The sequence below is a fragment of the Pseudophryne corroboree genome, chromosome 1 (assembly GCF_028390025.1).
Source record: "Pseudophryne corroboree isolate aPseCor3 chromosome 1, aPseCor3.hap2, whole genome shotgun sequence".
NCBI classification, from domain to species: Eukaryota; Metazoa; Chordata; class Amphibia; order Anura; family Myobatrachidae; genus Pseudophryne; species Pseudophryne corroboree.
The window spans coordinates 357,170,998-357,183,379 of NC_086444.1; the positions used below are offsets into that span (position 1 = coordinate 357,170,998).

Below are 12,382 nucleotides of genomic sequence, written 5' to 3' on the forward strand. Positions count from 1 at the left end.
CATGAGTCCTCTGTGAGCATCTCTTGAAGTTCCGGGTACCAAGTCCTTCTTGGCCAATCCGGAGCCACGAGTATAGTTCTTACTCCTCTACGTCTTATAATTCTCCATACCTTGGGTATGAGAAGCAGAGGAGGGAAGACATACACCGACTGGTACACCCACGGTGTTACCAGAACGTCCACAGCTATTGCCTGAGGGTCTTTTAACCTGGCGCAATACTTGTCCAGTTTTTTGTTCAGGCGGGACGCCATCATGTCCACCTTTGGTCTTTTCCAACGGTTCACAATCATGTGGAAGACTTCCCGATGAAGTCCCCACTCTCCCGGGTGGAGGTTGTGCCTGCTGAGGAAGTCTGCTTCCCAGTTGTCCACTCCCGGAAAGAACACTGCTGACAGTGCTATCACATGATTTTCCACCCAGCGAAAAATCCTTGCAGTTTCTGCCATTGCCCTCCTGCTTCTTGTGCCGCCCTGTCTGTTTACGTGGGCGACTGCCGTGATGTTGTCCCACTGGATCAATACCGGCTGACCTTGAAGCAGAGGTCTTGCTAAGCTTAGAGCATTGTAAATTGCCCTTAGCTCCAGTATATTTATGTGGAGAAAAAATAAGAATTTACTTACCGATAATTCTATTTCTCGTAGTCCGTAGTGGATGCTGGGGACTCCGTCAGGACCATGGGGATTAGCGGCTCCGCAGGAGACAGGGCACAAAAATAAAGCTTTAGGATCAGGTGGTGTGCACTGGCTCCTCCCCCTATGACCCTCCTCCAAGCCTCAGTTAGGATACTGTGCCCGGACGAGCGTACACAATAAGGAAGGATCTTGAATCCCGGGTAAGACTCATACCAGCCACACCAATCACACCGTACAACTTGTGATCTGAACCCAGTTAACAGTATGACAAAACGTAGGAGCCTCTGAACAGACGGCTCACAACAATAACAACCCGATTTTTTTGTAACAATAACTATGTATAAGTATTGCAGACAATCCGCACTTGGGATGGGCGCCCAGCATCCACTACGGACTACGAGAAATAGAATTATCGGTAAGTAAATTCTTATTTTCTCTAACGTCCTAAGTGGATGCTGGGGACTCCGTCAGGACCATGGGGATTATACCAAAGCTCCCAAACGGGCGGGAGAGTGCGGATGACCCTGCAGCACCGAATGAGAGACTCCATGTCCTCCTCAGCCAGGGTATCAAATTTGTAGAATTTAGCAAACGTGTTTGCCCCTGACCAAGTAAATGCTCAGCAAAGTTGTAAAGCCGAGACCCCTCAGGCAGTCGCCCAAGATGAGCCCACTTCCTTGTGGAATGGGCTTTTTCTGATTTTGTCTGTGGCAAGCCTGCCACAGAATGAGCAAGCTGAATTGTACTACAAATCCAGCGAGCAATCGTCTGTTTAGAAGCAGGAGCACCCATCTTGTTGGGTGCATACAGGCTAAACAGCGAGTCAGATTTTCTGACTCCAGTCGTCCTGGAAACATATATTTTCAGGGCCCTGACAACGTCAAGTAACTTGGAGTCCTCCAAGTCCCTAGTAGCCGCAGGTACCACAATAGGTTGGTTCATGTGAAAAACAGAAAACACCTTAAGGAGAAATTGAGGACGAGTCCTCAATTCTGCCCTGTCAGAATGAAAAATTAAGTAAGGGCTTTTATATGATAAAGCCGCCCATTCTGACACACGCCTGGCTGAAGCCAGGGCTAATAAAATATTTCACATGGAAGGTGAAGATTCTAAGTCCACAGTGGTGAGTGGATCAAACCAATGTGACTTTAGGAAACTCAAAAACAACATTGAGATCCCAAGGTGCCACTGGGGGCACAAAAGGAGGCTGTATATGCAGTACCCCTTTTACAAACGTCTGAACTTCAGGCACTGAAGCCAGTTCTTTCTGGAATAAATTTGACAGGGTCGAAATTTGAACCTTAATGGACCCTAATTTTAGGCCCATAGACAGTCCTGTTTTCAGGAAATGTAGGAAACGACCCAGTTGGAATTCCTCTGTAGGGACCTTCTTGGCCTCACACCACGCAACATATTTTCGCCAATTGCGGTGAAAATGTTTTGCGGTTACATCCTTCCTGGCTTCGACCAGGGTAGGGATGACTTCATCTGGAATGCCCTTTCAGGATCCGGCGTTCAACTGCCATGCCGTCAAACGCAGCCGCGGTAAGTCTTGGAACAGACAAGGCCCCTGCTGGAGCAGGTCCTTTCTTAAAGGTAGAGGCCACGGTTCTTCCGTGAGAATCTCTTGAAATTCCGGGTACCAAGTCCTTCTTGACCCATCCGGAACCACGAGTATCGTTCTTACTCATCTCCTTGATTCTCAGTACTTTTGGTATGAGATGCATAGGAGGGAACACATACCATGACTGGTACACCCACAGTGTTTCCAGAGCGTCCACCGCTATTGCCTGAGGGTCCCTTGACCTGGCGCAATATCTGTCTAGTTTTTTGTTCAGGCGGGACGCCATCATGTCCACCTTTGGTTTTTCCCAACGGTTTACAATCATGTGGAAGACTTCCCGCTGAAGTCCCCACTCTCCCGGGTGGAGGTTATGCTGAGGAAGTCTGCTTCCCAGTTTTCCACTCCCGGAATTAACACTGCTGAGAGTGTTATCACATGATTTTTCGCCCAGCGAAGAATCCTTGCAGTTTCTGCCATTTCCCTCCTGCTTCTTGTGCCGCCCTGTTTTCGTGGGCGACTGCCGTGATGTTGTCCCACTGGATCAATACCGGCTGACCTTGAAGCAGAGGTCTTGCTAAGCTTAGAGCCTTGTAAATTGGCCTTAGCTCCAGTATATTTATGTGGAGAGAAGTCTCCAGACTTGATCACACTCCCTGGAAATTTTTTCCTTGTGTGACTGCTCCCCAGCCACTCAGGCTGGCATCCGTGGTCACCAGGACCCAGTCCTGAATGCCGAATCTGCGGCCCTTTCATAGATGAGCACTCTGCAGCCACCGCAGAAGAAACACCCTTGTCCTTGGAGACAGGGTTATCCGCTGATGCATCTGAAGATGCGATCCGGACCATTTTCCCAGCAGATCCCACTGAAAGGTTCTTGCGTGAAATCTACCGAACGGGATCGCTTTGTAAGAAACCACCATTTTTCACAGGACCCTTTGTGCAATGATGCACTGATACTTTTCCTGGTTTTAGGAGGTTCCTGACTAGCTCGGATAACTCCCTGGCTTTCTTCTCCGGGAGAAAACATCCTTTTCTGGACTGTGTCCAGAATCATCCCTAGGAACATTAGACGTGTCGTCGGAAAAAGCTGCGATTTTGGAATATTTAGAATCCACTCGTGCTGTCGTAGAACTACTTGAGATAGTGCTACTCCGACCGCCAACTGTTCTCTGGACCTTGCCCTTATCAGGAAAGCGTCCATATTTCTTTTAGGAAGAATCATCATTTCGGCCATTACCTTGGTAAAGACCCGGGGTGCCGTGGACAATCCAAACGGCAGCGTCTGAACTGATAGTGACAGTTCTGTACCACGAACCTGAGATACCCTTGGTGAGAAAGGCAAAATTTGGACTTGTAGGTAAGCGTCCCTGATATCCAGTGACACCATATCATCCTGGTTCGCTATCACTGCTCTGAGTGACTCCATCTTGATTTGAACCCTTGTATGTAATTGTTCAAATCTTTTAGATCTCACCGAGCCGTTTGGCTTCAGTACCACAATATAGTGTGGAATAATACCCCTTCCCTTGTTGTAGGAGGGGTACTTTGATTATCACGTGCTGGGAATACAGCCTGTGAATTTTTTTCCAATACTGCCTCCCTGTCGGAGGGAGACGTTGGTAAAGCAGACTTCAGGAACTTGTGAGGGGAAGACGTCTCGAATTTCCAATGTACACCTGGGATACTACGTGTAGGATCCAGGAGTCCACTTGCGAATGAGCCCACTGCGTGCTGAAACTCTTGAGATGACCCCCCACCGCACCTGAGTCCGCTTGTATGGCCCCAGCGTCATGCTGCGGACTTGGCAGAAGCTGTGGAGGACTTCTGTTCCTGGGAATGGGCTGCCTGCTGCAGTCTTCTTCCCTTTCCTCTAACCCTGGGCAGATATGACTGGCCTTTTGCCCGCCTGCCTTTATGGGTACGAAAGGACTGAGACTGAAAAGACTGTGTCCTTTTCTGCTGAGATGTGACTTGGGGTAACAAAAGTGGATTTTCCATCTGTTGCCATGGCCACCAGGTCCGATGGACCGCCCCTTTATACGGCAATACTTCCATGTGCCGTCTGGAATCTGCATCACCTGACCACTGTCGTGTCTATAAACATCGTCTGGCAGATATGGACATCACATCTACTCTTGATGCCAGAATGCAAATATCCCTCTGCGCATCTCGCATATATAGAAATGCATCCTTAAAATGCTCTATAGTCAATAAAATATTGTTCCTGTCAAGGGTATCAATATTTTCAGTCAGGAAATCCGACCAAGCCCCCCCAGCGCTGCACATCCAGGCTGAGGCGATTGCTGGTCGTAGTATAACACCAGTATGTGTGTATATACTTCTTAGGATATTTTTCAGCTTCCTATCAGCTGGCTCCTTGAGGGCGGCCGTATCTGGAGACGGTAACGCCACTTGTTTTTATAAGCGTTTGAGCGCCTTATCCACCCTAAGGTGTGTTTCTGGCGGGAAAAGGTATACCTCCAATAATTTTCCATCAGAGGAAACCCACGTATCATCACACACTTTAATTTATCTGATTCAGGAAAAACTACAAGTAGATTATTCCCACCCTACATAATACCCTTATTTGTGGTACTTGTAGTATCAGAAATATGTAACACCTCCTTCATTGCCCTTAACATGTAACGTGTGGCCCTAAAGGAAAATACGTTTGTTTCTTCACCGTCGACACTGAAGTCAGTGTCCGTGTCTGTGTCGACCAACTGAGGTAAATGGGCGTTTTTACAAGCCCCTGACGGTGTCTGAGACGCCTGGACAGGTACTAATTTGTTTGCCGGCCGTCTCATGTCGTCAACCGACCTTGCATCGTGTTGACATTATCACGTAATTCCTAAATAAGCCATCCATTCCGGTGTCGACTCCCTAGAGAGTGACATCACCCATACAGGCAATTTGCTCCGCCTCCTCACCAACATCGTCCTCCTACATGTCGACACACACGTACCGACACACAGCACACACACAGGGAATGCTCTGATAGAGGACAGGACCCCACTAGCCCTTTGGGGAGACAGAGGGAGAGTTTGCCAGCACACACCAAAAACGCTATAATTATACAGGGACAACCCCTTATACAAGTGTTTTCCCTTATAGCATTTTCACATATGTAATCATATCGCCAAATAAGTGCCCCCCCTCTCTGTTTTAACCCTGTTTCTGTAGTGCAGTGCAGGGGAGAGCCTTCCTCTCAGCAGAGCTGAGCAGGAAAATGGCGCCGTGTGCTGAGGAGAATAGGCCCCGCCCCCTAAAACGGCGGGCTCTTCTCCCGGAGTTTGTGAGATCTGGCAGGGGTTAAATACATCCATATAGCCTCAAGGACTATATGTGATGTATTTTAGCCATAAAAAAGGTATAATACATTGCTGCCCAGAGCGCCCCCCCCCAGCGCCCTGCACCCTCAGTGACCGCTGGTATGAAGTGTGCTGACAACAATGGCGCACAGCTGCAGTGCTGTGCGCTACCTTATGAAGACTGAAAGTCTTCTGCCGCCTGTTTCTGGACCTCTGGACCTCTTCAACTTCGGCATCTGCAAGGGGGGTCGGCGGCGCGGCTCCGGGACGAACCCCAGGGTGAGACCTGTGTTCCGACTCCCTCTGGAGCTAATGGTGTCCAGTAGCCTAAGAATCCAATCCATCCTGCACGCAGGTGAGTTGAAATTCTCTCCCCTAAGTCCCTCGATGCAGTGAGCCTGTTGCCAGCAGGACTCACTGAAAATAAAAAACCTAAAAAACTTTTTCTAAGCAGCTCTTTAGGAGAGCCACCTAGATTGCACCCTGCTCGGACGGGCACAAAAACCTAACTGAGGCTTGGAGGAGGGTCATAGGGGGAGGAGCCAGTGCACACCACCTGATCCTAAAGCTTTATTTTTTGTGCCCTGTCTCCTGCGGAGCCGCTAATCCCCATGGTCCTGACGGAGTCCCCAGCATCCACTTAGGACGTTAGAGAAATCTCCAGACTTGATCACACTCCCTGGAAATTTTTTCCCTGTGTGACTGTTCCCCAGCCTCTCAGGCTGGCCTCCGTGGTCACCAGCATCCAATCCTGAATGCCGAATCTGCGGCCCTCTAGAAGATGAGCACTCTGTAACCACCACAGGAGAGACACCCTTGTCCTTGGAGATAGGGTTATCCGCTGATGCATCTGAAAATGCGATCCGGACCATTTGTCCAGCAGATCCCACTGAAAAGTTCTTGCGTGGAATCTGCCGAATGGAATCGCTTCGTAATAAGCCACCATTTTTCCCAGGACTCTTGTGCAATGATGCACTGACACTTTTCCTGGTTTTAGGAGGTTCCTGACTAGCTCGGATAACTCCCTGGCTTTCTCCTCCGGGAGAAACACCTTTTTCTGGACTGTGTCCAGAACCATCCCTAGGAACAGCAGACGTGTCGTCGGAAACGGCTGCGATTTTGGATATTTAGAATCCACCCGTGCTGTCGTAGAACTACTTGAGATAGTGCTACTCCGACTTCCAACTGTTCTCTGGACCTTGTCCTTATCAGGAGATCGTCCAAGTAAGGGATAATTAAGACGCCTTTTCTTTGAAGAAGAATCATCATTTCGGCCATTACTTTGGTAAAGACCCGGGGTGCCGTGGACAATCCAAACGGCAGCGTCTGAAACTGATAGTGACAGTTCCGTACCACGAACCTGAGGTACCCTTGGTGAGAAGGGCAATTTGGGACATGGAGGCAAGCATCCTTGATGTCCAGGGACACCATATAGTCCCCTTCTTCCTGGTTCGCTATCACTGCTCTGAGTGACTCCATCTTGATTTGAACCTTTGTATGTAAGTGTTCAAAGATTTCCCATTTAGAATAGGTCTCACCGAGCCGTCTGGCTTCAGTACCACAATATAGTGTGGAATAATACCCCTTTCCTTGTTGTAGGAGGGGTACTTTGATTATCACCTGCTGGGAATACAGCTTGTGAATTGTTTCCAATACTGCCTCCCTGTCGGAGGAAGAGGTTGGTAAAGCAGACATCAGGAGCCTGCGAGGGGGAGACGTCTCGAATCTCCAGTCTGTACCCCTGGGATACTACTTGTAGGATCCAGGGGTCCACATGCGAGTGAGCCCACTACGCGCTGAAACTCTTGAGACGACCCCCCACCGCACTTGAGTCCGCTTGTACGGCCCCAGCGTCATGCTGAGGACTTGGCAGAAGCTGTGGAGGGCTTCTGTTCCTGGGAATGGGCTGCCTGCTGCAGTCTTCTTCCCTTTCCTCTATCCCTGGGCAGATATGACTGGCCTTTTGCCCGCTTGCCCTTATGGGGACGAAAGGACTGAGGCTGAAAAGACGGTGTCTTTTTCTGCTGAGATGTGATTTGGGGTAAAAAAGGTGGATTTTCCAGCTGTTGCCGAGGCCACCAGGTCCGATGGACCGACCCCAAATAACTCCTCCCCTTTATACGGCAATACTTCCATGTGCCGTTTGGAATCTGCATCACCTGACCACTGTCGTGTCCATAAACATCTTCTGGCAGATATGGACATCGCACTTACTCTTGATGCCAGAGTGCAAATATCCCTCTGTGCATCTCGCATATATAGAAATGCATCCTTTAAATGCTCTATAGTCAATAAAATACTGTCCCTGTCACGGGTATCAATATTTTCAGTCAGGGAATCCGACCAAGCCACCCCAGCGCTGCACATCCAGGCTGAGGCGATCGCTGGTCGCAGTATAACACCAGTGTGTGTGTATATACATACCTTTTTAGGATATTTTCCAGCCTCTCAGCTGGCTCCTTGAGGGCGGCCCTATCTGGGGACGGTACCGCCACTTGTTTTGATAAGCGTGTGAGCGCCTTATCCACCCTAAAGGGTGTTTCCCAACGCGCCCTAACTTCTGGCGGGAAAGGGTATACCGCCAGTAATTTTCTATCGGGGGAAACCCACGCATCATCACACACTTCATTTAATTTATCTGATTCAGGAAAAACTACAGGTAGTTTTTTCACACCCCACATAATACCCTTCTTGTGGTACTTGTAGTATCAGAAATATGTAACACCTCCTTCATTGCCCTTAACATGTAACGTGTGGCCCTAAAGGAAAATACGTTTGTTTCTTCACCGTCGACACTGGAGTCAGTGTCCGTGTCTGTGTCGACCGACTGAGGTAAATGAGCGTTTTACAGCCCCTGACGGTGTTTGAGACGCCTGGACAGGTACTAATTTGTTTGCCGGCCGTCTCATGTCGTCAACCGACCTTGCAGCGTGTTGACATTATCACGTAATTCCTTAAATAAGCCATCCATTCCGGTGTCGACTCCCTAGAGAGTGACATCACCATTTCAGGCAATTGCTCCGCCTCCTCACCAACATCGTCCTCATACATGTCGACACACACGTACCGACACACAGCACACACACAGGGAATGCTCTGATAGAGGACAGGACCCCACTAGCCCTTTGGGGAGACAGAGGGAGAGTTTGCCAGCACACACCAAAAACGCTATAATTATACAGGGACAACCTTTATATAAGTGTTTTTCCCTTATAGCATTTTAATATATATATATATATATATATATACACATATCGCCAAATAAGTGCCCCCCCTCTCTGTTTTAACCCTGTTTCTGTAGTGCAGTGCAGGGGAGAGCCTGGGAGCCTTCCCACCAGCATTTCTGTGAGGGAAAATGGCGCTGTGTGCTGAGGAGAATAGGCCCCGCCCCCTTTTCGGCGGGCTTCTTCTCCCGTTTTTCTGAGACCTGGCAGGGGTTAAATACATCCATATAGCCCCCAGGGGCTATATGTGATGTATTTTTAGCCAGAATAAGGTACTATCATTGCTGCCCAGGGCGCCCCCCCCCAGCGCCCTGCACCCTCAGTGACCGCTGCTATGAAGTGTGCTGACAACAATGGCGCACAGCTGCAGTGCTGTGCGCTACCTTATGAAGACTGAAGAGTCTTCTGCCGCCGTTTCTGGACCTTCACTTTTCGGCATCTGCAAGGGGGGTCGGCGGCGCGGCTCCGGGACGAACCCCAGGGTGAGACCTGTGTTCCGACTCCCTCTGGAGCTAATGGTGTCCAGTAGCCTAAGAAGCCAATCCATCCTGCACGCAGGTGAGTTCACTTCTCTCCCCTAAGTCCCTCGTAGCAGTGAGCCTGTTGCCAGCAGGACTCACTGAAAATAAAAAACCTAACAAACTTTTACTCTAAGCAGCTCTTTAGAAGAGCCACCTAGATTGCACCCTTCTCGGCCGGGCACAAAAATCTAACTGAGGCTTGGAGGAGGGTCATAGGGGGAGGAGCCAGTCCACACCACCTGATCCTAAAGCTTTTACTTTTGTGCCCTGTCTCCTGCGGAGCCGCTAAACCCCATGGTCCTGACGGAGTCCCCAGCATCCACTTAGGACGTCAGAGAAAGGATATGTTCACCCAACAGACCTCTAGAGGGAGATCTAGGGTCGCTTCTTCACAAATTAGTAAGCATAGAGCAGTATCGTAGCATATAATAGAATTAGAACACTGAACTTTCTTTGAAGCGATAAAGGGTGTGTGGAGAGTGCAGCTGGGACACAGACCAAGTGAAATGTCCCCTGTGTTGCACACTGCACACACACCAGGTCACACTGCAGCCAGATGGCAGGTGTGGGACACACAGACTGTTGGGAGCCCACGTATTCAATTTTTCTGGTCCTGCTCTAGATCATAGTGCCCAGGGGTACAGTGACCTTGGGCAGAGTCCGTTTTGGGGCCAGTGGCGGGTGTCTGTACTGGTGGGCGCTTCTGAGGGCAGCGCTGCAGCGTTTGCCAATTTCCAAGATGGCCGCCAGGCTGTGTACTCTGTGCAGCCTCACCTGCTGTCACCGCTGGGTGTCCGGGCTGATGCAGCCGTTGGAGGGGACGGACGAGACTTCCAGCAAGCAAAGGGGTGTATGGAGCACACAGGGGGAGGTGAGCAGTGTTTAGAGCCGCAGTTGTGGGGCTTCCAGCGGGACGGCACAGAAATCTAGGTCCCGGCTGCTGGCTGTGTTGTAAGCCACGGCCCGCAGGGTCGTTCCCAGTGTTCCCGGCGCTGGCTAAGCTTGCAGTTGGGGGTTTGGGAAAGGTGTGGGAAGGATTGTGGTGTGGCGCCGCTCATCACCCGAGACTTTGCAGGGTGTTAAAACTGTGCAGGAGCAAGAGCTCAAAGAAGCTGCGACTGTTCCCATCCAGCGCCAGGCCACGCCCCCTGTTCCATTGAAATCCTGTGTAGCACTGGCCGGATCCTGTACTGCGGGATTCCGCAGATCAGGATCCCTGTGCACACAGAACCCCCTTCCGGACAAGTACGCTTGGCCACTATGTGTGGCGGTAGCCTTAAAGTCACCAACTTCCTTCTCACGTTTATGTTCTATTGTGCTAGATGATTTTTGTATTTGGTTTTTTGAAAAGAAAAACCCTCCAAAACCTAGCAAAATGAGGAACAAAACAAAACTGTAGCAATAAGATCTGTATGGCAAACTTTCCACGTTATAAAACACTGCCACTGTACATAATATAAAATTACCTTTGGGGTCTGCATTTGGGAAGAGTCTGTTCCAGGGCACCTTATTTTTGTGTGGGAGAGAAAGCAAGTAGTTCCTAGCTTTCAAATTGATTATACAGTTCAAATCCTCTTGAGAAGGTGATCCAAGTATGCCTGCACAAAGGGAAACCATTAACAGGACAAAATGCTAACCTGTAATACTGAAGAACAAAGTGTTACAAATATCTGTCAGTCTTTCACATTTACCCTTACCAAGGATATGATTAAGTTGATCAAGGTAATGCTTTCCAGGAAATATGGGTCTGTTAGATAGCATCTCTGCAAGAATGCAGCCGACAGACCAAATATCAATTGATTTGGTATAACCCTATTAAAAGGGGGGAAAAAAATATATTATAAAAGATATTTTAAATTTTGTGCTAAAAGCGCTAATTAGGATTAGTTTAAATATATTTGATATTATTTCTCACTATATCATATTCCACTGCAGGATACACAAGGCGTAGCACATGCTGAAGTGTAAAACAATCTTCCTATAATGAACTAGAACTCGGCAGTAACTTTCTGGTGGGCCTAGAGATGTGTTACATCCTGGATGCTGGACAGTAAATATGCTGAACAGTAGAGAAAGACTTAATTTGGCATACTGTGAATGCAAAGTATTTTCATGCATGAAATGCTTTTGACACCTTGAACAACCCTCCCTGCAAATACTTCACTTACTTGGTCTGCACGATCCTGTAGTCTCTCAACTTCTTCCCCTTTTTCAGTAGCTTTTAGCAACCTCAACTGTTCTGTTCTTAGTTCCCTTCAAATCTCTCATCACCTCTTTTGATATTCAATATTTCTACCTTACCTCCCCTGAATTCATACCCCCATGTTTCCCTGCCATTTCTTCCTGTATGCAAGTCCTTAAACAAATGTGAGACTGAGCTGATCTTCCTACCGCCACAAATGCCTTCAACTCACTAGTCCACTATCCACTGACATCACCATCTCTTCCATCCGTTCAGTTTTACAGTTATCCTCAACTTTGCACTCTCCTTCAAAATGCCACATTCAGTCCCTCTCCATGATTTGATTCTACCACTGAAATATCACCAGAATCAGACCCTCTCTCACCCAGGAGGTAACAAAAACCATCATCCACTCACAGGTCATCTCTAGAGTGGACTATTGTAACCTCCCTTTATCTGGACTCACTGACTTGCCACAACTTTAAATGTGCTCACAAAACCAATTTCAGCGCTCATCATAACACCGCTCTATTCTTCTCACTCCCCTCTAGATTGGAAGCTCTCACTAGCAGGGCCATGTTCCCTTGTGTGCTTTTCCTTACTTCACTTATGCCATCTCACTGCCAACAGCACAGAACCTCAGGGATCAGCTCCACTGCTTTCATGGCTATTATGGCTGCAATTTCATTTAGAGTTTGTTACCTATTTTATGTAATATTTTATACTGTAAGTCTCTTGAATGATCTAGATATTCTTTTCTTTGTTTGCACTATTTCAGGCCCTGTGGTTTCCTTTTATAATGTAAATTCCTTATAGATATTATTAGACCATATCAGAAGTGCTAAGGTTGCCCCCCAAAATAACAAGTGCACTATCCCGGTTTGTGCTTCAAAAACCAAACCTATTGGACAAATAAATTCAGTTCAGCTATGGTTGGGGGTCTGACCA

General features: G+C 48.4%; 1 protein-coding gene across 2 annotated transcripts in view; it reads right to left on the reverse strand.

The window, feature by feature from the left end:
• MAPK1 (mitogen-activated protein kinase 1) overlaps nt 1-12,382 on the reverse strand; it is a 229,030-nt gene that overhangs the window by 53,882 nt on the left and 162,766 nt on the right. For both annotated transcript variants that reach the window (XM_063964781.1, XM_063964780.1), the window contains exons 5-6: nt 10,950-11,064; nt 10,719-10,850 (exon numbers count right to left, since the gene is read on the reverse strand). In XM_063964781.1, the coding sequence (XP_063820851.1) occupies nt 10,719-10,850; nt 10,950-11,064 (247 nt within the window). The remainder of the gene's footprint in view (nt 1-10,718; nt 10,851-10,949; nt 11,065-12,382) is intronic.